General features: G+C 41.5%; 1 protein-coding gene across 3 annotated transcripts in view; it reads right to left on the minus strand.

Moving 5' to 3' along the window:
- Nucleotides 1-24,644, minus strand: part of LOC144799042 (sodium/potassium-transporting ATPase subunit alpha-2) — a 364,518-nt gene that overhangs the window by 20,254 nt on the left and 319,620 nt on the right. For all 3 annotated transcript variants that reach the window (XM_078670200.1, XM_078670201.1, XM_078670203.1), the window contains 2 exons: nt 22,893-23,047; nt 9,072-9,195 (listed from right to left, as the gene is read on the minus strand). In XM_078670200.1, the coding sequence (XP_078526326.1) occupies nt 9,072-9,195; nt 22,893-23,047 (279 nt within the window). The remainder of the gene's footprint in view (nt 1-9,071; nt 9,196-22,892; nt 23,048-24,644) is intronic.

A 24,644-nucleotide genomic window follows, 5' to 3' on the forward strand; every position in this document is an offset into this window, starting at 1 on the left:
AGAACAAAAGTACGACTAACTATGACGGCTACCCACGACCGCGGAAACAAAACTGAGGGAGTTAATGTGCAGTTTGCTGAATCACATGCCCTATCTGAAGTTTAATGGTCCCAATCCTTTAGGAATGACTCAGCTTATAGCACTTTAGGGGTTAATAACATCGAGTTGCCTAACACTACTACATGCTGTTTGCAGCACTATGAAACAGCAGAATTGTAAATTCAAGTGGCAGAAAGTGCTATAAAGAAATTCTTTAGAAAAGTTGCCTGACACATGGCAACTAGAGGTCTCTGGGCCTTGGGCCCCCATATAAAGCTTCCCACCCAAATCTACCTAGTCCTGGAAATGTACAAATGTCTGATTATGAAAGACTTACCAATTCAGTCTATACTAACGTGCAACTGACACACTAATCAGTCCATTTTCCACCAATTTCAAAGATATGCTAATTCGATAATCACCCAGAGGCTCATTACCATACTTAAACACAAATTTAGAAGGGGTGAATAATCAAAACAGCATTAAAATGTTAAGCATCACACGGAGCAGTGATTTGCGGGAACTAAAGGGAGCAATTTGAATAACAAGGAAAGAACAAAAAAGCGACATTTGCAAAAGGCAAAGGGCGGGAATGAACAAAGCACGCGACACCAGGGACAGGCTGTAATCATGTGAAACAGCGCCAGTCGCGCTTTGCTTCAAAGCAGGCATTAGTAGGGGACAGTAGGAAGTGGGGAAACGTCATTATAAGTCAGAATTCAAGGATATTTTGTCAAATTTTGTCGGTTTGAAAAAGTGGCATAAAATAATAAAAAGTCATCTGTTTAATTGTCTTTTTAATTCTTTTTAGCTTTGTTTAACCTCCCCTCCTCAAAGACGAAGTGTTTCATGTCATATTTTCATAATAATCCATAAATATGTAAATGAGTTCCACTTAAAGTCATTAAATCCCTTTTATGTTGCAGTCTGCCATGGTTTCTGCCGTCTCGGACCTACGTTCAAAAGCCCTGGCGTTGGGGAAGAAAAGAGTAGAGTTCATGGTCGCCCAGAGAGTAGAGAAGGCCTGTGCAGAAGTTTATTTATGCTTGTGTAATCTTGATAATTTGTGTAATTTTTCATTACACAAATTACTCAAAAGTTTGGAAATTAGGCGAGTGTGTATTTTCACACATGTTTTTATTGCTGCAGGGACTGGAAGTGTAGTGGGCGACCTTTTCTCCTCTAACTTGGCTCCTTGACCTTTAATGATGGGCAAAGTATTCCCATGTTTCAGTTTTCTCTCTAAGTACACAGAAGTGTACTTTACGAAATATGTGCGTGATTTTGGGTACTTTTCCTGGAAATTGGCTTATTTTAGCACTACATTAGGTGCGTTTGCACACCGCACACCACCACCCACAGAAATGTTGGCCTCTTACCTAATGTGACAATAGTAAGGGAAATCTTACATTGTCTTCCATCATACATTTTAACATATCACAGAAATATAGGGTGACCTTGAGGCAGCTTGTCACATGACAACATATTTCCATTTCTGGACCTTTCTAGTGCACCATAACTTCCTCCTACTCAAGCGTGGGAGACTCCAATGGAGACATTTTGCATGGCATATGGTGGGAGACTGACAAACAAACAATCCACTGGCTGGCCCAAGAAAAAAGGTTTAAATAAATGCTTTTTATATTAGTTTCTAAAGGATTTATTGAGGGATTACTTTGGAATTTGAATGTGGACTTCTCAGCACAAGAACACACTTATTGAGAAGGAGTAAGCAAATATAACTTTTGAATGACTCATTTTGATTGGGCGACCACTGGGCATTCTTTACATTGGTTAGTTTGGCTGGATCATTCTGGGTGCACACTTTTCTAAATTGACATGCAGGCTACGGACAGGCTTACGTCAGTTTTTCCAGGGAGACTGATTTTGATAGCTTCCATTTAACCAAGAAACCTATAATTGTGTGGATAACTTTTCCCCTAAAAAGGTTGCTTTGGGTAAAGTTGTGTTTACTAATGCTAGAACTATATCAAGAGTTGGCTTGAAAGGCCCAGACATTTGAGCCAGCATGTGGAGTCATCTTAGGCTCCAGGCCTTAACAGCAACATCGGGTCTTATGGTGTGTGGCGGACAAGGTACTCCGTCAAATGTGGCATTCATCCCATACACCACATTCAGAGTACCATTGCTTACAGTGCACTTGTAATTAGGCGAACCAGACACCAGCTACCTTTTTGATGGAGTTCCCAGACCACCAAACTCTCAATAAGGCCTGGTGTACTCACACTTGTCTTAAACTAGTTTCAAAGTAGACATCTTTGGAATTCCTCAAAATATGATCCACTATTTTATCTTTCTGGTCCTAGTCACTAAAATATTGGCTCACCAAGGGGAATCTTTTCTTATTTTACCTTATCTGTATTTGTGATTCCTATAGACTCCAAGAAATGTTTTTAATTGTTCCTTTGCACTTTAAGGAAAAAACAGCTACTTTAACCAGTGCAAAGATTTCAACGCTTAGCATTATTGAAAGATAAGAATACAAACATGTGGAACTAATGCCCTGAAACCACCTAACTTGAGTGACTGTATTCTCGCACCCTTTTTATTTAATTTGTATATAAACAGTGTGGCTGCCCAACTATTAACGGCTAAAATGGATTTCCCCCAAACCAAAGGAGGTCCAGTACCGCTTCTTTTATACGCCGATGACGCGGTAATCATGTCAAGAACTCAAGTGGGTCTCTAGAGAGCACTTTCTACCTTTGCTGATTACATGGGGGAGAGAGGACTAAAAATACATATTGCTAAAACTTTTAATATGTGTTGTACATCTAAAAGATATGTTTCATGCAACACTTTTTTAGAAAAGTCTAAGATAGAGTCAACAGAAAAGTTTTCCTATTTAGGAATAGTTTTTAATAAAAATGGAAAATGGGTGTCGGCAGCTGAAGCGTGGAAACTAGAGTTTTCTCGCGCTATTGGAGCTATAAAGAAATTTGCTATTAAATTGGGGGCCCGCCCTGTACATATTCTCGTCGCCATCTACAAGTCGAAATGTGTGTCCACCGTAACTCATGGTGCAGGGATATGGGGGATTACTAACACTAGAGACATTCAAAATTGCGAAAATTCATTTCTGCGATTTTTGCTGGCACTCCTACCTTCAGCATCAAGCTATGTATGCCATAAAAAACTCGGGCTGACTTATGTGTTCGATTTATTAAAATAAGCCCGGTTTTACTTTGGCATAAAGTTTGGAATTCGGAAGAAACTGGCCTTAACAGAGAGATTATACAGGACTGTTTGGAGCTCCAGGAGGGGCAAAAAATTAAATGGTTTTTCTATGTAAAGTCTTTTTTAGGAGAACTCGGACACCCTGAATACTTCTCTTCCCCAAGTACGCTAAGCTCTATTTCTAGAAAAAAGTTGAAAGAACAATGCTTGGAACTATTAGAGTTAAAACGGTGGCATATGGAAGGGATAAAGGGCTCTGTAATACAAAACCAATTAATGTTGCACGGGAGTGGTTTACAAAAACATTTAATTCTGGTACAGAGCAGCTTCTCTAGAATGTTGTTAACACGTTTTAGAGGGGACAGCTTCTTTAGACTGGTAACGTTTCCAGAAACTAACTTATGGTCAAAAGATTTACCGCCGTCCCCATGCGATGACATTTCAAACCAATCCACTATTCATTGCGTGTTGTTCTGTAAATTTTACTCGTTTGCACGAAATAAATACTTGATCCTCCTGCTAAAAAAGTGGGGACTGAGACAGTGCAGACCGGGCCTTCTGAAACTCATGATGCTGGAAGATGAAATGACCATGTTTTGTATGTCAAACTTTTTGAAAAATGTGATTAGATGCAGGAAATCCATGAACTGACCCTAAATTTAAATAACATTTACCCATCTGTTAACACCGCTATGTACTTTTGCATAATAATTAGTTGTGGAACTGATTGTAATGTGTTTTTATCGCTTTTTGTATTGCTTTTATGATTTTTAACATGTAGAATCGAATAAAGCTATCTTTGACTTTGAGTGAGTGTGGTCATTTGGATTTGGTAGTGTGCTGCCATTTGCTGCATCAGAAATCCTAGAACAACATGGAATAAGTTATACTCTACGCATCCCAACTAGCGACTACAGGTAGATTGAATGCCATAATGTATGCTCCTGCAAAGTAGGGTTTCATTGTGTAGAAGTGAGAGGTCATACCATGCCATCTGTGGTTTCTTTGTGATGCATGTTTTAGGGAGAGGTTGCTGCAGGTGAAAAATCATAGTGATCTGACTTAATGTAGAAGTGAGGAATTCATCTGACTAGCTTCATGCCAGAGAGCCATTCCAAAACCTAAGTGTGCCTGTTGTTGTTAGCAATCAGAGCACCTTTGATTTTTACCAAAGTTCATGATTGGGGTAGGTCTTCACATCCCAGCATGGATGAGTGCAAAGAAGTCCTCGAGTCACGGGTCTAAGTGCTTCAGGGATGTGCTTACAGACTGGCTTGCAATCACTATTCTAGTGGGTTATGATTTCACAGGTAGCATGTAGTACTTTGAGAGAGAGCATGCAATGGTTGAAGATGATGGGCAATGGATGAGCCTTGAGGTACTTCACGGGTAACCTGCTGAGGGTTCGGGGTGTTAAAGAGACTTGCTCAAGTTAATTAGAGAGGTAAGAGGAGAACCACTGAAGCCACGTGTCAGCCAATCAAATCCTTGTTTATCAGGGCTCGATGGTTGATGGTATCGAAGGCTACTGAGAAGTTGTCAAGGACCAAGGAGCAAAGATTGCCATAGTCATCCACCTCAGTGCTGCGGTACTTTTAGGTAGTCATGTAGAAGGTGTTGATTATTGTTCATTTGATGCTGCAGTTGGATGGTACTGGTAAACAGTCAAAATATCGACTACAAAATATCGAATGGACATAATATCGAGTTTTAAATATAGATTGGACAAAATATCGACTGGACAGAATATAGACATCAAAAATATCGTTTTTAAGGTAAGTAATGTAATATCGAATGTTAAAAATATAGACAGTTAAAATATCGAAGTATATAATATAGGTTATTAAAATTATCGAATTTGTAATAATATCTAATTTTTTATAGTGTTTTTTATGTTATTATATGTGTGAAAAGTGTGTATTTTTGTTATAATATATTTTAATTAATGAATTCAGTTTTTTTAATTTTTGCGTAATTTCATACTGTAGCGGGTTGTGGGTTTATAGGGGAATAGGGTGGGAAGTAATTTAATTATAATTAATTAAATATGTACATTTATTTATTGGTATTCATTTTTAATTAATTGTTAATTAATTTATATTTGGTAAATAATAGAATTTTAATTGGCAATTAATTTTAATTAATTGATTAATTGTTAATTATGTTAATTTTACAAATTTATTTTCTGTAGCGGGTTGTGGGTGTATAGGGGAATAGGGTGGGAAGTAATTTAATTATAATTAATTAAATATGTAAATGTATTTATTGGTATTCATTTCAATTAATTGTTAATTAATTTATATTTGGTAATTAATTAAATTTTAATTGGCAATTAATTTTAATTAATTGATTAATTACTAATTATGTTAATTTTACTAATTTATTTTCTGTAGCGGGTTGTGGGTTCATAGAGGAATAGGGTGGGAAGTTATGTATTTATAATTAATTAAATAAATCAATGAATTTAATTATATTTAATTTGAATTAATTGTTAATTAATTTTTAAATGTTACATTATTAATTGTTAATTTGTAATTAATTTGTATTAATAGGTACATATTTGGAATAATTAATTTTAATTTGTAATTTTAATTTATTAATTATTATATTATATTACATTGGTAATTACTTTTAATTAATTTTTTAAAGATATTAATTTATATTTATTGAAATAATATATGAAGTATTTAATTTCCCTACTATTGCACTCTCTGGAGTGGGAATAGTAATTTTTACCACTATGCTATCCAACGCTTTCCCTACTGTTGCACTCATTGGAGTGGGAATAGTAATTTTTACCCCTACGCTATCCAACGCTTTCCCTACTGTTGCACTCACTGGAGTGGGAATAGTAATTTTAACTCCTACACTATCCAACGCTTTCCCTACTGTTGCACTCTTTGGAGTTGGAATAGTAATTTTTACCCCTACGCTATCCAACGCTTTCCCTACTGTTGCACCCACTGGAGTGGGAATAGTAAATTTTACCCCTACGCTATCCAACGCTTTCCCTACTGTTGCACCCACTGGAGTGGGAATAGTAATTTTTACCCCTACGCTATCCAACGCTTTCTCTACTGATGCACCCACTGGAGTGGGAATAGTAATTTTTACCCCTACGCTATCCAACGCTTTCCCTACTGTTGCACCCACTGGAGTGGGAATAGTAATTTAAACCCTACGCTATCCAATGCTTTCCCTAATGTTGCACCCACTGGAGTGGGAATAGTAATTTTAACCCCTACGCTATCCAACGCTTTCCCTACTGTTGCACCCACTGGAGTGGGAATAGTAATTTTTACCCCTACGCTATCCAATGCTTTCCCTACTGTTGCACTCACTGGAGTGGGAATAGTAATTTTCACCCCTACGCTATCCAACGCTTTCTCTACTGTTGCACTCTTTGGAGTGGGAATAGTAATTTTAACCCCAACGCTATCCATCGCTTTCCCTACTGTTGCACTACTTGGAGTGGGAATAGTAATTTTTACCCCTACGCTATCCAACGCTTCCCCTACTGTTGCACACACTGGAGTGGGAATAGTAATTTTAACCCCTACGCTATCCAACGCTTTCCCTACTGTTGCACTATTTGGAGTGGGAATCGTAATTTTCACCCCTACGCTATCCAACGCTTTCCCTACTGTTGCACTCTTTGGAGTTGGAATAGTAATTTTTACCCCTACACTATCTAACGCTTTCCCCACTGTTGCACCCACTGGAGTGGGAATAGTAATTTTTAACCCTACGCTGTCGAACGTTTTCCCTACTGTTGCACTCTCTGGAGTGGGAATAGTATTTTTTACACTTCTGCTATCGTGCGGTAATAATATTGGGTAATATTTAATTATATTATGTTACTATCTATATATGTTTTAACAAATATGATTGTAAACATTTTGTTTTTATAACTTTCATTGATTATTTAATTATTATAAGTTAATTTAAGTATTTTTAAGTATATTTTAGTAATTACTTTTAACTAATAATTTAATTTAACACTGTTTTTAATAAAGTCAATATTTTAATAAACTATATTTTTGTAAACGATATTTTGGACTCGATATTTTTGTACTTACCTGTTTGTAGATACAAACTCGATATTCTGTCTGTTGATATTTTGGCATAGATATTTTTGCTAGTCGATATTCTGTCCGTCGATATTATGTCAGTGATCCGATGGTAATCATAGATTTGTTTATTTTTCTGCAGGTGTTTTATATGTGTTACAGGAGAGCACATTTTTAGAACATTGTGGTTAGGGGTTGTTTTTTTTAATAGCAGTAGGATCACTCCTATTTTGGGTGCATAAGGACATATGATATTTGTGAGAGTATAGGTGGATTCCCTGAAAAGAAAGACTTCACATCTGCAGTGGTTCCTCTGCAATGGCGGAGGAACGTTGCCCCAATGGCTCAGAGCCAGCAGCTGAAAAATAAAACAATATTTTACTATTGTTTTAGTTTTCACCTGCTGGCTCTGAGGCACTGTGTGTAGAGAGGTGCCTGGCTGGGCCATGGGAGGGGGAAGGAGGAATGTTGTGCAGTTCTTTCTCTGTTTGACCAGCAATTATAGGCCACTCAAACAGACAGACATGCGTACTTAGTTTCTCTAACCCGGCTGGATTCTACAGCCGGGTTAGAAAAAGGCACAGACTCCTTGTGCCTGAGCGGAGCATAAAAGTAGCCCACTCAGGCCAATCACCACGCTGCTTTCATTGTATGAGAGCAGTGTCTGGATTGGATGGGGAACCTGTCATCCTAGGGAGTGCCGGGAACTGCAGAACAGTGGAGCAAAAAAAAATGTATTCAAACCTCCCCTCACTCCCCATCCGAAGCTCCCGCTGCCCTGCCACCCCACCACTTCATAGTGGCAGTAGTCGCGACAGCTTCAGAGTGGTGGGCAGCATTGTACCATCTATGTATGTGGTGGCATTCAGGGAAGTGTGGATGTTTGTGATGTCTGTGAGTGAGTATAGTTTAAAAGTAATCCACTGCGTAATTTGGAACAGTGGAATGTGGGGTGCGGTTGCCGCTTACTTGGTGCTATCGGCTCACTTGGCGTAATCTTAAGGGCCTGATTCTGTTGCATTTGTTTCTGAAAAAATCACTCTAATGAGTTTTGTAGGAGTAGGCCTGGGGGAGGTCCTCAAAATGGCTGACAGTTTTTAATACATTTTTGGTGAAGGCCATATACGGGTTGCTGTTTCTACGGCAAGAATGAAGAATTTTGAGTGGATTGGCTGTGGTAGTTAGAGTAATAAGGTTTTGTGTGAGAACGCCAAAGGTTATATAGACGAAGAAACAGACATGATTTATGCTTCTAATTTATACAGAACTGGTTTCTTCCAAAATGTGCATGATTCCTTCCTATGTGTGTACATTCAGACTATACTAGTGCAAGCAGCGCTACTACAAATTGTAAAATCTCCTCGATGGCAACATCTTGCATTTTGGGAGGAAACAAAAAGACACTAGTATGAAACAAATCCTTTTTTTGTGGGAGAGTAATAATGAAAGGAAAACAGTTTTTTTGAGATGCCTATTATAATTAACAAAGAAGAAAACAGGGTAAATATTAGGTTTGTACCATTTTCAGAACTGATGAATTTATATATTCGCCTCAACCTCACTAACTTTTTTTTTTTATTTTCTATCCTAAAGACTCAACTTTGGGTTTTTTACTTCTTCCTGGGCGAGGAGAATTCCATTGTTAGAAATAATATCAATATGAAAGGTTTTTGGGTCCTTAAATGTATTCTGATAACAATAAAATCATCACTGTGAAATACACAGATCTGTTAACAATAGAATATTCCTTTGGGCTGTACCCACCTATCTGACCATAGGCCATACTAATTAGCCGTTCATTGACTAGCTTGTCAGACTTGGGGTTTCGGGGTTGCCTCTTCATGATGTCACTTTCTGCAGCTTCGTATGCCAACGAGATAGCAGGGACCTGCAAGAAAAAACCCACAACGTTGAGATGAGGTGGTCAATGATGAGCATATTGCATGTGACAAGTAATGGAGAAGAATAAAAGGTTAGGAATACAGTGTCTCACAGGGGCCAGTCCTGATTATTTCCAATAACCATTATAATGCTGTAATGCACCTATATTATAAAAACAGAAAATCAGAGACAGAATATAGGGCCTCATTACAATGGCGAGCGGAATGGATCCGACAGCTCGCGTTGGCGGTCCTCCAGACATCTGAGGCATCATTCCGGCCGCTGTATTATCACACAAAAATTAAAGAAAGGGTGAGCAACCCAATATACCCTTGCGGGCTTGGGCAAATGATAAATTAAGAAAAATGGGCCAGCAAGGGACTTTATTTAAGTTATTAATGTCAGCAACTTGGGGACTCTAATTAATTAGAACCCACACTACTGTAAGTTAGTGGCTGAGAATAAAAGGTATCTCTAAAACAAGAGGATAATGTTACCACACTAACACCAATACAAATATTTCATCAGTTTGGACCTACTTTCTGATGTATTAAAGGAGTGTATAAGATACCCATTGTATATCTGAAATGCATTTTTCTGTACCCTGTTGAATCACAAATGTTTTGGTCTTTAAGAAAATAATAATCTTTTGACTCAAAAACCTGGTTATTGTATTCATTTATTCTGTTAGTGAGGTAACATTATCCTCTTGTTTTAGAGATACCTTTTATTCTCAGCCACTAACTTACAGTAGTGTGGGTTCTTAATTAATTAGATTCCCCAAGTTGCTGACATTAGTATTATCACACAGGTGGTCTGACTAATGCCTGAATGGGGGAATCTTCTCTGTCTCCGACAGACTCAAGGAGCCTGTCCTTTGGGCGGTCAGTCGGATAGGAATCCCCAAAATGGAGGCAGTGCCTGCTCAGGCACCGCCGTGGAGATTACGATGCATGTTTCAGACAGCCTTTTCATGTCGGTTCTTCTGCCATGAAAAGGCTGGCAGAAAGGGTGTTTTGGGGCCCCTAGTAGGGCCCCTGCCCCTTTATGGCCATCAGTTATGGGCCTGCCACACGGTGCATGGATGTTTAAAAAGTGCATTTTTCCTATTGTGGCTTGTGCTGGCCCTGCAACACCACCCGTAATAGGAAAAATACACTTTCCGACCGCCATGAAGGCGGTCGCATTGTAATTTATAAAGAGGGATCGCTGACTCCTTGTCGGGAGCTCCAGTTTCCGACACGACGACCGGCATCGTAATGAGGCCCATATCTTTGGCATAGTCTGCACCCATTTGTATATATTATTTTACTAAAACTCTCCTTCTCCTAAAGGACCTACGAAAATTCATAATTCAAATAAAAAAACAATCATGAAAACCTTCAGGAAGGTAACGCATAACTAAAACGTTAAAAAACAAAAGGGAAGAACGACAATAAACTTTCCAAGCATAGTAAAAAAACATAAATCTCAATACTAAAAACATGCTAAGCTCAAAAAAGTAAGTTACCTTTTTAATAATCAGGTGGATAGTTTAAGGTATAATATTTTAAAATCAATAGGAATAGAAATGTTAGGATTTTCTCCTGAGGCGAAAAGCCGGGAGTAGGCCTGTTTGTCTTGCTGTTTTTTAAATATTTGAGTGTCACTTCCTTAACTTTGTGGTTTTTAATTTGCTCACTCCTCACCTGATTTGGGCGCATTCTCGCTCTTCAACTCACCGCGCAGCGGAGCTTATCGCTGCCGCGGGACTAGGAAATTGCCACCATCAGCGACGCCCTCATAGGCCACGCCCCTCGCTCGAGAGGCCACGCCCCCAACGACCCCTATATCTGGCGCTGATCACTAGCGTCCAGTCGATAGGATTTTCTCCTGAGGCGAAAAGCCGGGAGTAGGCCTGTTTGTCTTGCTGTTTTTTAAATATTTGAGTGTCACTTCCTTAACTTTGTGGTTTTTAATTTGCTCACTCCTCAACTGATTTGGGCGCATTCTCGCTCTTCAACTCACCGCGCAGCGGAGCTTATCGCTGCAGCGGGACTAGGAAATTGCCGCCATCAGCGACGCTCTCATAGGCCACGCCCCTCGCTCTAGAGGCCACGCCCCCAACCACCATTTCCTGTCTCCTATATAATGTGTAACCCCCGTCCGCGCAGCGGACGCGCCGATTGCGTGCCAAAGGCGCGCCTAAGGCAAGCCCGTCTGCGCCCATCCGCGCCAGACCGGGCCACGGGACACAAGACTCTGCTCTACCCCTATCATCCACTGCTGACCAATTGCGCATGTTAAATGCTGACTGGCAATTGAATCAAGCTACTAGGTCATATACCCATAAATTGGGTATCGCAGCACCGGGTTCTATTACACATCCTCTCCCCCCCCCCCATCACAACCACCACTGCCCTTCTCCTTAACACGAGATCGGCCGTCAAGCACCAGATTGAAATCTACGATCTCTTGGATTCAAAAACCCCAGATCTTTTGTTTCGTACAGAAACCTGGTACAGGCCTGACTCCCTGCCCTGCGTCCTTGCTGCCCTTCCTCCTGAATATTCTATACTCCGTGTTGATCGACCTGGTGGCAGAGCAGGAGGCGGCGTAGCTTTGATTGCCCGCAAGGAATTCAACTTTCAGATTCTGGCCTCGCCCACACTACCAGATGCTGACTGCCTTGTAGTGCGCTCCACCTATCTCAAGACACCGATCACATGTGTACTAACTTATCGACCCCCCCAACAGTCTCCTGACTTCCTCCTTGCCTTTCAAAATCTCTTGGCCACTCTGGTAATTAATAACGCCTCCGTCTTAGTTCTGGGCGATTTCAATTATTGGCCTACAGATCCCGCCGAGGACTCCTCCTCTAAAGACTTTACTCTATCTCTCTCTAGCTTCAACTTTATCCAACATGTTCAAAGCCCCACTCACATAGGTGGCCACATCTTGGACCAGATTTGGACGCTTAATATCCCTACCTCTTCCCCTATTGCTTCGCCTTGTCCCTGGTCGGATCACTCTTTCCTTGCTTTCTCCATGGACCTGAACCTTAAAACTCCGCCTCCTGCTCCTAAAAATATGTGGACTAGGAACTGGCATAAGGTGGATATCATCTCCCTCTGTAATTCACTCACAGCCTCCTGCCCTGATATCATGGGATTAGACCCCCTCTCCCAGACCGCCTCACTCGATCATTGGCTCATCACCGCCTGTGATCCGGTGGCCCCCCTGAAGCGCATGGTTATCAACCGTTCCCATCAGGCTAACAAATGGTTCAGCCCAGACCTCAAAGCCAAGAAATTGAAGGTTAGACAGGCCGAACGTGCCTGGCACCGTGCCTACTCACCCATCAGCCGGCAACACTTCGTCACGGTACTCAAGGAATATAAAACCTCCATACTCACGGCTAAAGCCGACTACTTCTCCGGACGCATTTTAGCGGCAGAATGCCAATCCCGTGTGATTTTTTCCACTGTGCTCGAGCTAGCTGCTTCGGACAGAACTTCACCCAAAATCCCTCCTTCCCAGGCTTTATGTGATTCACTCAATGATTTTTTCATTGATAAAATAATTATCATTAAAGCCAATATTCCCCCCCTCTCCCTTCTTTCACTTTTCCCCAACCACCCGAAAACCATTGTTTCCTCACCTCCATTCCCTCACTTACTAGAGAATTGTTGCCTCCCCTACTCAATCGAGTCAAATCGGGCTCCCCGGCCGACATTGCCCCGGCACGCATCCTTAGCCAGTTTTTTCTGGCGTGCCCTTCTCCGGTCTTGGCCCTTCTGAACAATTGCTTTGCATCGGGCTTTGTCCCGGCTTCCTTCAAGACAGCTACTATCCTCCCAATATTGAAAAAACCTGGAGCCGATCCCTCTTCCCCCGCAAACTATCGTCCCATATCCCTCCTCCCCTATTTGGGAAAAATAGCAGAGTCCCATGCCACCCAGGTGCTTAGCTCCTTTATTGAAAGTAGTAGCTATCTTGCACCCTGCCAGGCGGGCTTTCGCCCCCGGCATTCCACAGAAAAGGTAGTCATTTCAGTAATGGACCAACTTAGGGAGGGCCTAGATACCAACATTCCCCAAGCCTTGGTCCTCTTGGACCTATCCGCCGCCTTTGACACGGTTGACCATTCTATCCTTTTGTCCCGTGTCAAGGCGGCGGGCATAGGGGGTCAGGCCCTCGCCTGGATAGGCTCTTTTTTGAAGGGACGCACACAGGCGGTCCAATTGGCTGAATTCTCAGCCTCACCCAGCAAAGTGAACTGCGGGGTTCCCCAGGGCTCTTCCCTATCCCCCCTCCTGTTCAACCTTTATATTTTTCCCCTTATTTTTGCACTTCAACAAATGGAGGTCACAGTATATAACTATGCTGATGACCTCCAGCTTATTTTTAATTTTTCCTACCCTTCTTTTGCTGCTTCTAGCTTCCAGTCGGTCCTTCTGTTTATCCGTGGTTGGATGAACGCAAATCATCTCAAACTCAACCCGGATAAGACAGAACTGATTTTGACTGGGGGCAGCGACAACCCTTGGACATCTTCCTTTTGGCCTGTTTCCTTTGGTCCCGCTCCTACCCCCTCCCATTTGGTAAAAACCCTTGGGATTATGCTTAATCATCAGCTGACACTTCACACCCACATTAGTTCTGTTGTTTCATCCTCCTTTTTTACTTTACGTATTATCAGGAAAGTTTCCCGGTTCTTTTCTCCCTCCGCCCTGAAATTGATTGTTATGGCCATGATTTTATCCAAAATCGATTATGGTAACATCATTTATAATGGCGCACCGGCCTATGCACTCCATCGCCTTCAGCTGGTGCAGAACCAGGCAGCTCGCCTGGTACACGGCCTACCAAAATTCCATCACTCCTCCCCTTTGCTCATCGCCCTCCACTGGCTTCCAATAAAGCAAAGAGCCCTTTTTAAACTCGGCTGCCTCACCTTTCAGGCCCGGGCTGGCACCGCTCCTGCTTTTATTAACGCAGCCATCACTAACTACATCCCCGCTAGAGACTTGCGCTCTTCTTCAAAATCTCTGTTAGTCATTCCTCGGTTTAAGAAGAAGCGCTCCGGTGGCCAGAAATTTCCGGTGCTCGCCCCCACCTTTTGAAACTCCCTTCCACCTTCCCTCAGATCCCTGTCTTCCTATACAGAATTCCGCAGCAACCTCAAGACTTTTCGGTTTCAGCAAGCATTTAGTTCATAACTTTCCCCCTTTTTCTCAGTTGAATTCCTATAGCGCCATGAAACTGCCAAGTGAACGTGCGCTTACAAATAGTTCAAATTCAAATTCAAATTCAATGTAATAACTTAATATTAAAGCATGCTCCTGTTAATAAACCAGCAAAGAGCAAATGGGCTTGGAAATTTGTAGCCAATGCTACTTAAGTTTTGATCCCATAAAAATGTGAGCTTTTTCTTCATTTTTATAGAACACATTCTTGATGTGTTTTTCTATTGAAGAAGGGCCATTGTGAATATTGTGAAGGGAAATATGTATGTATGCAATTAGTAAAATAATTATTTTTTAAAAACACTTTTTATTGAAGATTGCATCACACATTTAGGATGAATCATGCATTTATTGTTAGGTTACAGTTACAGAAAAAGAAAAGGGAAAAAACATGAGTTAATAGGTATCAGTTTTGATGTTCAACATATCTTAGCATGTATCAGCATTACACAGAGTCAGAGCCATGAAATCAACCATTTTCGGCCCTGGTCACCTTGGGTGACCTTAAATTCTGACTGTCACCTCCGGTACCTCTATACTCTCTCCTAGGTCCCCACACTTTTCCCCACTTTTTTGGACACCCTCGTCCTTTATATATCACTAGTTCTGCGTTTTGGAACCAATCCATGTCTGCCATCCATTTTCGTAATGTCGGAGGTTCTGGTTTGCCCCATGCCCTAGCAATAGTTCTCTTTGCTACCCCTAGGGCTAAGGTGATCCATATACGGTGATACCTGGACCTAGGCCCATCTCCAGACATATTCAGTAGTATTTCTTTTGGATTAATGTCAACAGTTTCGGATAGGTCTCAGGCCAGTACTCTCTTAATTTGATCCCAGAAGGACTAAATGAGTGGACACTCACAAGGTATATGAAAAAGGGTGGCTACCTGGCCGCATCCCTGCAAGAACATTGGTGACAGTGTTTTTTCCTATTTTGAAAAGGAGGGTCCGGGAGTCGTAGGAGCGTTGCAAGTTTGGTAGTCAAATCAAACAGAACCTAGTTTTAATGGCCACCTCTCTCTGGCTTTGCATTGTCTCGATCCATTCCTCATCCTCAATGTCTGTGACATTTTCTGACCATTTCTGAAGGATGTCATCACATTTGGGGAGTTATGTAATAGTTTTTGTAGGTCAATGATATACCCTTGCTAAGCATAGGGTCCGTTTTGTGTCTGTCCTCCAAGGGGGAGAGATTCAGCAACGAGTCTCCCTCCCTTATATTTTTCATTTGTACTTTATTGTTTGATTAATTAAAATCTTACAATATATAAACAATGATTCCTGTTATAAAATCCAGGTATAAAAAGGTAAGACAAAGATAATTAAAAAATGGTCGAACGTAATACTCTTTCATATTAAAAAAATAAATAAAAATGCAGGACTTAAAATTCATGTTACTGTTTACATGTAATATTAACCCTACATTACATCACATTTGTTTTTGGTAGTCTAACTTAGCTCTCAATCTCATTAAAAACTTGACAAAAGCTGAGGTTAATGCTTTATCATCAGTATGAAGGCATCTTATCAATGCTTGTCTGCAAGTCCTTATTCCTCGAACATTGAAATGTCTCCTAAGGATAAATATTCTTTCAAATTTCAGTTTCGGGCATACACAAAGCAGGTGCATAATATTCTCTCCTCTGAGTTTGCATAAGTTGCAAGCCGTTGGTTCCTCTGTTCTCAGCCATGGCATTAGATGACATGAACCTGGAAATACTCAGAAACAGGCTTTTATAAATATTTGTTTATGCTTCACAGAACAAGGGATTTCCAGATAAGGTTGAATTTTCACCTGGGTGTAACCATTCATTAGAGGTATCTTTGTCCAGAAGAAGTGATAAATGTTATGTTGTATTATTGATGGCTTTTTAAAATGAATTTATGGTTAATGTCATTTCCCAGATCGAGTTCGCTGAATATTCATCTAGTGAAGCATGTGGATATTTCCACGCCTGGGCTTTCCCATTTGTATTTATTTCCTGCCACAGTATTTTAGACATTTGATTTACAGTGTCCATTTTTATCCTTTTCCACACTTTTATAAATTGGCCTTTACGAGCTAGTAGCTGATTGGTTAACCCAAATTTCATTTGTATGTGTGCCGGAGAGGCATTATGTGGCAATGAAAAGAGGGCTTTAAAGATTTTTGCAACAGGATTATTAATTGTTTCTTAATCTTTTCCACACAAGGCTTTACTTCCATATGTTAAGATTGGCAATAGTTTTGCTGATATTACTCTTAGAAATGGTTGAGAGCTCACCCCTCCTATGGATTTCTGTAAGGTTCTAAAAGCCGATAAAAATATATTTGCTTTCCGTTGCAAATCGATCTTAGGTGGCTGAAATGTTCCTTGGTCTTGAAATAGTACTCCCAAGTATCTATAAGTTCTTACTTGCTCTAGTTGTGAATTATCCAAAATCCATTTATACTTATGTTTTACCTTTGGATTTTTGTTAACCTCCATGATTTTTGTCTTTGTTTTGTAGATAACCAATCCATTTTCTTTAGAGTAGCTTGATATCCTGTTTATCAGGCGTTGCAGTCCAACCTTTTTTTTGGCTAAGTAAGATGACATATAGCAGGTTTGATATCAGAGTATTAGCTAATTTGGGTGGACAGGTGTTCACCTCGTCCAATGCTTGTGTTAGATCTGCCAAGTTGTATTGATGTTAAAAGGAAGAGAGGTATTCCTTGTTCTATCAGTTTTTGCCACAAGAGATTTCTATGAACACAGTCAAAAGCAGACTTAAAATCCACAAAGCACAAGTGCAGTGGTTGTTTCTTTGTAATATATTTGTCCATTAACACGGAAAGCACAAGAATGTTTGTTGTTGTGCCTAAGCCTTATATAAATCCTGTTTGATTTGGGGGGATTGTTTGTTTTTCCTTTACCCATTCTGTTAGATTTGATAATAATACACCTGCAAATAGTTTGGCATCAGTATCCTGAAGTGTAATAAGTTAATAATTTTCCGTCTGGGACCAATCTCCTTTTTTATAAGTAGGAGTTATCAATGAGCCCTTCCAGGTTTCTGGTATCGTCAATGACCTAACAATTTCCTTAAATACGTTCGTCAAGTATTCTGACCATAGATTGGGATCATCTTTAAAAAGTGCAAATGGTACACCATTTGGGCCAGGCGCACCATTTTGTTTCTGAATTCGTTTACATAATTGCTTGTTTGTTATGTTAATTTCTTGATTCAAGTCATTCCTTGATGTGTCAGTCATATTGATACTAACATTCAGAAGGTTTGTTTCCCCACCAGAGTTTAGATGTGTTGACAGGAATATGATCCAATCTTTCTCACATAAAGAAGATGTTACAGCTGTTTTATTTGGTCGTTCTAAACCATTTATCAGTTTCCAGAATTCCCTAGAGTGCGATTGTTTGCTGCAAAAGAAGTTTTTGTATGAAATCCACCAATTGTTCAATCGCAGATAAAGTTTTATCTTCAAAACACGCTTTTATCATACCTTATATGGCGCATCAGCGCATGACCCAACTGTATATACCTATATATTTCCTTTTCAGACAGTTCATATTCTAGTTGAAGATCTGTGAATGATTGATATTATAGCCTACCCTCGCCAAATGTCTCCTAAATGTTCTATCCTGAGTGTCTCCCAATGTTCAAATCCCTTCAGTCCTCTCATTTCTCTCAGTAAGTCACTGCACCACAGGGGGTCATTTCTGTCAGTCTGTTGCCCCAACCCAGGTAGCATGGTGCCTCCCTCTAGGCTCTGACCACTGAGTGTGTGTGCTCAGCAACTGTGTTTTCCTTTCTTCTTTGATATAAAATATCTTCAAAATTTCCGTTTTCCATCACATGTCTATCTACTACATATTCAGGCTCCTGCTGGTCTCCGAATACCCAGTTATTATTGACAATCAGCTGAGTTGCCCAATAAGAGAGTAAGGCATCTGGGATCCCTAAGCCTCCATCTTACACACCCCTCTGTAGTTTACACATTGCTATTTGAGGGGCCCATCCCTGCCACAACAACGTCCGCACCTCCTGTTCTATCTTTCGAAACAACTCTGGCAATATACAAAACGGGGTGTTTTGCCATACATAGAGAAAACTCAGGAAGGTCATCATTTTTATATAGTGCAGCTTTCCCCAACAATGTGAATGCAGAGTATGCCAGTGGGCCACGTCTTCATGTAGTCAATCTATCTAGGGGTGTAGATTGAATCTGAGAAACATTTTCAGGTTCCTGGTAATGTGGATACCCAGGTATCGGAACTCGTCCTCCATGATTGGAGCCCCACAGTCTGTCTGCAGTCCGGGAATCCTCCCCGAAAGCAGGAAGATCAATATTTCAGAAAAGTTTACCGGATATCCTGACTGGTCACCAAACACTGTGAATATCTGGAGTAACTTACTCACTGATCCATACAGATGTATAGCATACAATAGGACATTGTCCGCATACAGTGCATAAGTATTCCCCTAATCCGATGGTGTTTGTTTATCCACACCGTGAGTGGTTCTAACACCAGTGTAAAGATTACCGGAGACAGGGGGCAGCCTTGACGCATCCCCCTGCCCAAGGGTAACACCCGAGAGGTTACCCCATTGACCCGTACTTTGGCCAAGTGTTCCAGGTTTAGTACTCTGACCCACTTGCTGAATATTGGTCCAAAGCCCATCCTAGGTAGTACAGCGAAGATATATTTACATAATATACCGTTGAATACCATCTTTGCGTTGAGCACCATCACCACTGCTTTACACAAGAAAGGTGACTTGATTTGGCTCAGGACCCCGAATAGGCATCTGAGATGCAGTCGGGTGCTACGATGAGGCACGAAGCCCGACTGGTCTGGGTGTATTATTTTCATGATAACCCCTCTCTCTGACTTGTCGCCAGCACCTTAAAAGCACTTTTCGGGTGGTACGAGCTACATTGGGTGGGGGGTTTGCCCGCTTTATGAATGGTGACTATTGTGGCAATCTGCTGATCCCTGGGCAGCACACCCTGCTCTCGGGCCTTTTGAAACATAGCCAACATTGGTTTGGCCACCCCAGTCACACATATCTTAAATAACTCAAGGGGGAGGCCGTTGGGACAAGTTGCTTTCCCAGGTTGTAGCCCTCTTAGCACACCAACCACTTCTTCTTCCATCAGATCCTATTCTAATCCTTCTCTGTCCTTTTGCGTTAATGTCTGTATGCCAAGGGATTGTAAAAGTTCTGCGCTGTCTAGTTCCGTTTCTGAGTCAGGGAGGGCATATAGGGCCTCATAGTAGGAGGCGAGCACCTCCACTATTTCCATATTTGCTTTCTGAGCTGTTCCACCAGTGTCCCTAATTTCCAATACCTAGGTTCTTTCTCTATCTCAGTCCTCCAGCCAGGCCGGGAGTTTACCGGCCTTGTCACCAATGTCATATAAACAACAATGTGTCAACAGGGCGTGTTTTCTGCAAGAGTACGAAGGGCATCTTGCTTTAGGCTTAGCTGACGGGACACTGCCTCTGATCCGTTCTCCGCTACTTGTCTTTCCAAGGTTAGGACCTCCCTTTCAAGGTCCTCAAATTCCTGTTGCTCTTCCTTCCATTTCCCACCAATAAGAGCGAGGACCTGGCCCCGCAGCACCTTTTTATATGCTTCCCAAAGTACGCATGGGGAGCAGACTGTCCCCGGATTCCCTTCAAAGTATAGGGTGGAACCTTTTTTAATTTTTGTCTTTCATTACCTTCTATTGAAGATACCAAGTGTCTATTATGGGAATCAATGGTCTATTCGTTGGGGGCCCTCGTAGGTGTTCTCCCACTGGAGAGTGGTCTGAGATGCCTCTTGCATGGATTGTTGCATCATGGTACCGTCTGACCAATGTAGTATGTGTCATTAGGTAGTCTAGCCAGGAGTAACAGATCTGTGTTGAGGAGAAATGTGTGGATTGTCTGGGCGCAGGATTGTGTTGCCGCCACAGGTCAACCAATCCCATGGCCTCTGCAAAGGATGACAATGCCCGTCTTCTCCCAATCGGGCCCACCCCGCTCTTTTTGTCTAGGGCTGTATCCATTATATCATTTATGTCCGCTCCCAACACTAATGTGCCTATCGGTAACGCCAATAGTGCTGCGCCCACTTCTGGTAGAGTTCCCATATGCATAGATTAAACGTCTCACCCTCTCAAGTACCTGCTACTGTCACAAATCTACCCTGTGGGTTGTTCCAGGTACATTTCACTTTGTAATGGATTGTCTTCTCGAGCAGTATTCCTGCCCCCGTGAGTCCATCGCAGACCCTGAGTGAGCTATCGGTGTGTACTCAAACCTGTCGAGGGCCCTGTAACTTGTGCCCTTAAGATGTGTCTCGTAGAGTAATATGACATCTGGGGCCTGTCTTCGAATACACTGTAAGACCAGGTGCATTTAATGTTGTGGCCCAATCCATTCATATTTAATGACCAAATATGAAAGTGGGATGTTTGTATAGGGCCATTCCTCAATCAAGGCGTCACAACCTCGACTCGGGCACCTCGTGGCTCTGAAACATTCTGTTAACCTCTTGCAACCCCAACAAAGCCTTTCTGAAATGATGCATTGATACACAAAACATAGATTCTTTCTAATAAAACATACCCTGGAACATCTCCAACCACCCCCTCCATGCTACCCTTCCTAGCGAGCTAAAACGTGCCCACTCCCCCAACTTGCAGAGTGCCTGTCGCCCAATCTAAACCATAGCAAACCAAGCGCAGGGGCGGGCAACACACGCCAACCCAAGATCAAACTGCCTAAATTAACAAGCATCAACATCTCCTCCAACCAGGATCTTAGTGCAGAGACCCCCGGTCAACGTCTTACGCTGGGAAGTTTCACCACTGCAATGTTCTCCCCTCTCCGTAGTCTGGACTCTCCCAGGTCTTAGTCATTTAAAAAACGCAGTTATATAAGGTACAATAGCGGAAGTCTTTCAGAATTACAGACTAGCTAATATTTCTTTGCATGTGTTTCTCACGGTTCTGGACCCTGGTCCAGGGGTTGGAGGTCCTCGGGCTGGTTATCATTTCAGCAGCTAATACCCCCTTTGGGCCTTCGGATCTCTTTGTTCTTACACTCCTTCCGATGCATTGGTCTCCATCCCTCCACTCACTCCCAAGTTTCCTCTGGGGTATTAAAGTGCCACGTCTTGCCTTCGCTGATGATCCTCAATCTGGCCGGATAGAGCATCATGTAGTTAATGTCTTTTTCTAGAAGGGCTTGTTTCACTGCTTCAAAGCTCCTTCTTTGTCTTCGAACTTGTAGGGTGAAGTCTGATGAGAATCGAACAATTGTGTTTTCTATGTACAGATGGGTGCACGCCTCTAGTAGGATCGCATCTCGGTCCATATAGTTGAATAGCCTTGCTATGATTGTGAGTGGCGGGGCACCCGGTTTTTGTCGTGGGAATGGGCTCTGCATGCACGCTTTATGGAAAAGAATTTAGAGAGTATCTTCGGGCAAATCATGTTGAAAATCAGGTCTTCAAGAAACAAATCAAAACTTGGCCCTTCCGTTCCTTCTGGGGCCTCCACCATGCTGATGTTATTACGCCTAGATCCCTTCCTGATCTGCAATCTTTGCTGTAAGGGTTGCACTGTCTTTTGTGAGGGTCTGCACTTGCTCCTCTAGGCATTTGGTCATTGATTGGAGAACAATTCCCTGGGATTCCGCCTTCTTCACTTTCTCTGCAATGTTTCTGACATCTGCCATGAGGAGGTTCACGTCCGTTGTATCCATGTCCAATTTTGGGTTCTAATGTGCCTCTTAAGTCTCGAATTGCTGTCATTATTTCCCTTAGTGTGGGCTCCCCCTCCTGCTGTGTGGAGGGGCCTGCATCAGTCCCCATCAAGGGGGAAGTGTCTCCTTGAGTCGCCATTGGTATAGAGTATTTGCCTTACTTGTTTGATTGTATTAGTTTGGTCCTGTGGTTCCTGACCATTGCCCCAAGTTCCTTACTTCCGGTCATTCCCTCCAGCGGCGTTATTACCTGTGGTTCGTTAATGCTGTGTTTGTCGTAAGCTACTGGTTTTTTCAGCCAGCACTACTCTCTCTCTACAGATGACTGCACCCCTGGAAGAGAGCAGGGCAAATACTCAGTCCAGCCCCCCCACCTCATGGATTTGGGGCTATCCCCGTAGCCATGATATGTCAGGAGATCTGGTCAGCTTCAGGACAACCGTCCAGGGGATCACTACGCCTCTTGCCCCTCTCTACCTGGATCCTCACCACAAGGGCCATGGAAGCGGTTACCAAGGCACTGGGGTGAACATTGATCTTCAGGCGACTCCTAAATGCAGTAATCGCATGTGGGCAGAGTCGCACTAGAACAATTATTCTATACTTATTTCTAAATATTTACATTCACAATAGTTTGGTAGTCCATATTCTATATATGATATTTCTTTAGGACAATATTTTTATTGTTGATATTCTAATATGCAACCCGCCCTCAGAATATTTTGAGTGACTCACCATATCTGTACCCAAGTCAATACACAAGATGGTAACAGTGCCCAGTGGCAGAGGGATGTTGGCAATGATGAAAAACAGGAAAGGGGTGATCTCTGGGATGTTACTCGTCAGCGTATAGGCGATGGACTTCTTCAGGTTATCAAAAATGAGACGACCTGCAAAACAATTGCAAACAAAGTGAGCACAATTGTATCAAACTACAAGACACGCCCAGCAAAAAAAAAATACCATCTCTTCACTTTACAACTAATTACCATCAAAAGTGAAACATTTCAGCTATCTACACTGCATGCTGGTCGCTTCGAACCTTTGAGTAAATGCCTTCACCCCAGAAAGGAATCACAGTCATAACATGGGTATAGCAAATTATATCATAGTACCCACATGGACATGTGCTTAAATGTCAATTTGTGTATTCAAAACTACTGCATGTGCTCATCACATTTAGATTTGTGTGATTAGTCATGGAAAAGTATTTTTTAGTAAAAAAGCATTCATATTTTTCCTTGTCTCAACAATGATATTGTTAGGCAATAATTGATTGCAAGTAAATCAGTGTATTTTAGGCCTAAACTCATATCACTGTGATAAGTTCATTGATCATTAATGATTCCAGCATGGTAGGTCTCAGGCTAACCTTCAAAACTGTTCCCAAACGGCAACACATATACAGTTGTCATTCTCAAATATTAAGTCAAATCTGAGCCAACATGGAGAAAAATTAACCTTTCACCGTCCTTCAGTCTCGATACAGAAGGCTACAGACTAAGGGACTGATTGTGAGTTTAGCGGAAAGGGTTACTCCGTCACAAACGTGATCAATATCCTGTCCGCCAAATTAGAATTCCATTATATCCTATGGAATTGTAATGAGGCTGACGGGATATCTGTCACTTTAGTGACAGAGTAACCCTGTCCGCCAAATTCATAATCAGGCCCTAAATTACCAATCAAATCTACACGGATAGTACTATTGAGGTTACCAGGTGACCTCATGTTATGAGGGACCCAAATTCCAGTCCTAGACTTTGATATAGAATTTGCTGAGTCCTGGGGACATAATTCTGGTTTATCACAACTGAATCGATTGGATTAAGCTTTAAACTTCAGTGGTAATTGAGTTCCTGTTTGTATTAATTAATCTGGTAACCTAACATGGTATAAATTGGCAAGTATACTAATGAGTCTGAACTGGCCACCCACAGATAAAAGGCATTTAAAACCATGTCATAAGCAACAATTCAAAATCACTTTGTAAAACTTCTACACAAAAATGACAAATCTACCTCCCACACCCCCGGCATCATAACCACCTCATTATGAGCCTGGCAGAGGGCAAATTTCACTTTGTAGGAAAATCCTCAGATTCCATCATGCTTCATATCAGGATGCAAAACTATAAGGGGCAGTTCTCAGCTATGTAATCCAGAGTTCCAAACTCACCACTGTGTCATGTGATGGTACCTCTGCTGTTGTCTTCCACTCATAGGATAGCAGACACTCACAAAAAGTTAAGAAATATGTCTTAAAATTTCAAATAAAAACTCATGGCATGTAAAGAAGATTCTTACGGTGTTTTTTGTTGCCACCACATTTCTACTGCTAATGTTTTCAGTAGTGATAGATATTGGATACTTTTTAGCAGTGTTTATACACCAGGTGTTTTGCACTTTGAAATTTAGCTACTGTGGAACACAAACCTCAACTCCTTTGTAAAAAGATCAAAATATTGCACATGTTCTACCTCCCTCT

The sequence above is a fragment of the Lissotriton helveticus genome, chromosome 12 (genome assembly GCF_964261635.1).
Source record: "Lissotriton helveticus chromosome 12, aLisHel1.1, whole genome shotgun sequence".
NCBI classification, from domain to species: Eukaryota; Metazoa; Chordata; class Amphibia; order Caudata; family Salamandridae; genus Lissotriton; species Lissotriton helveticus.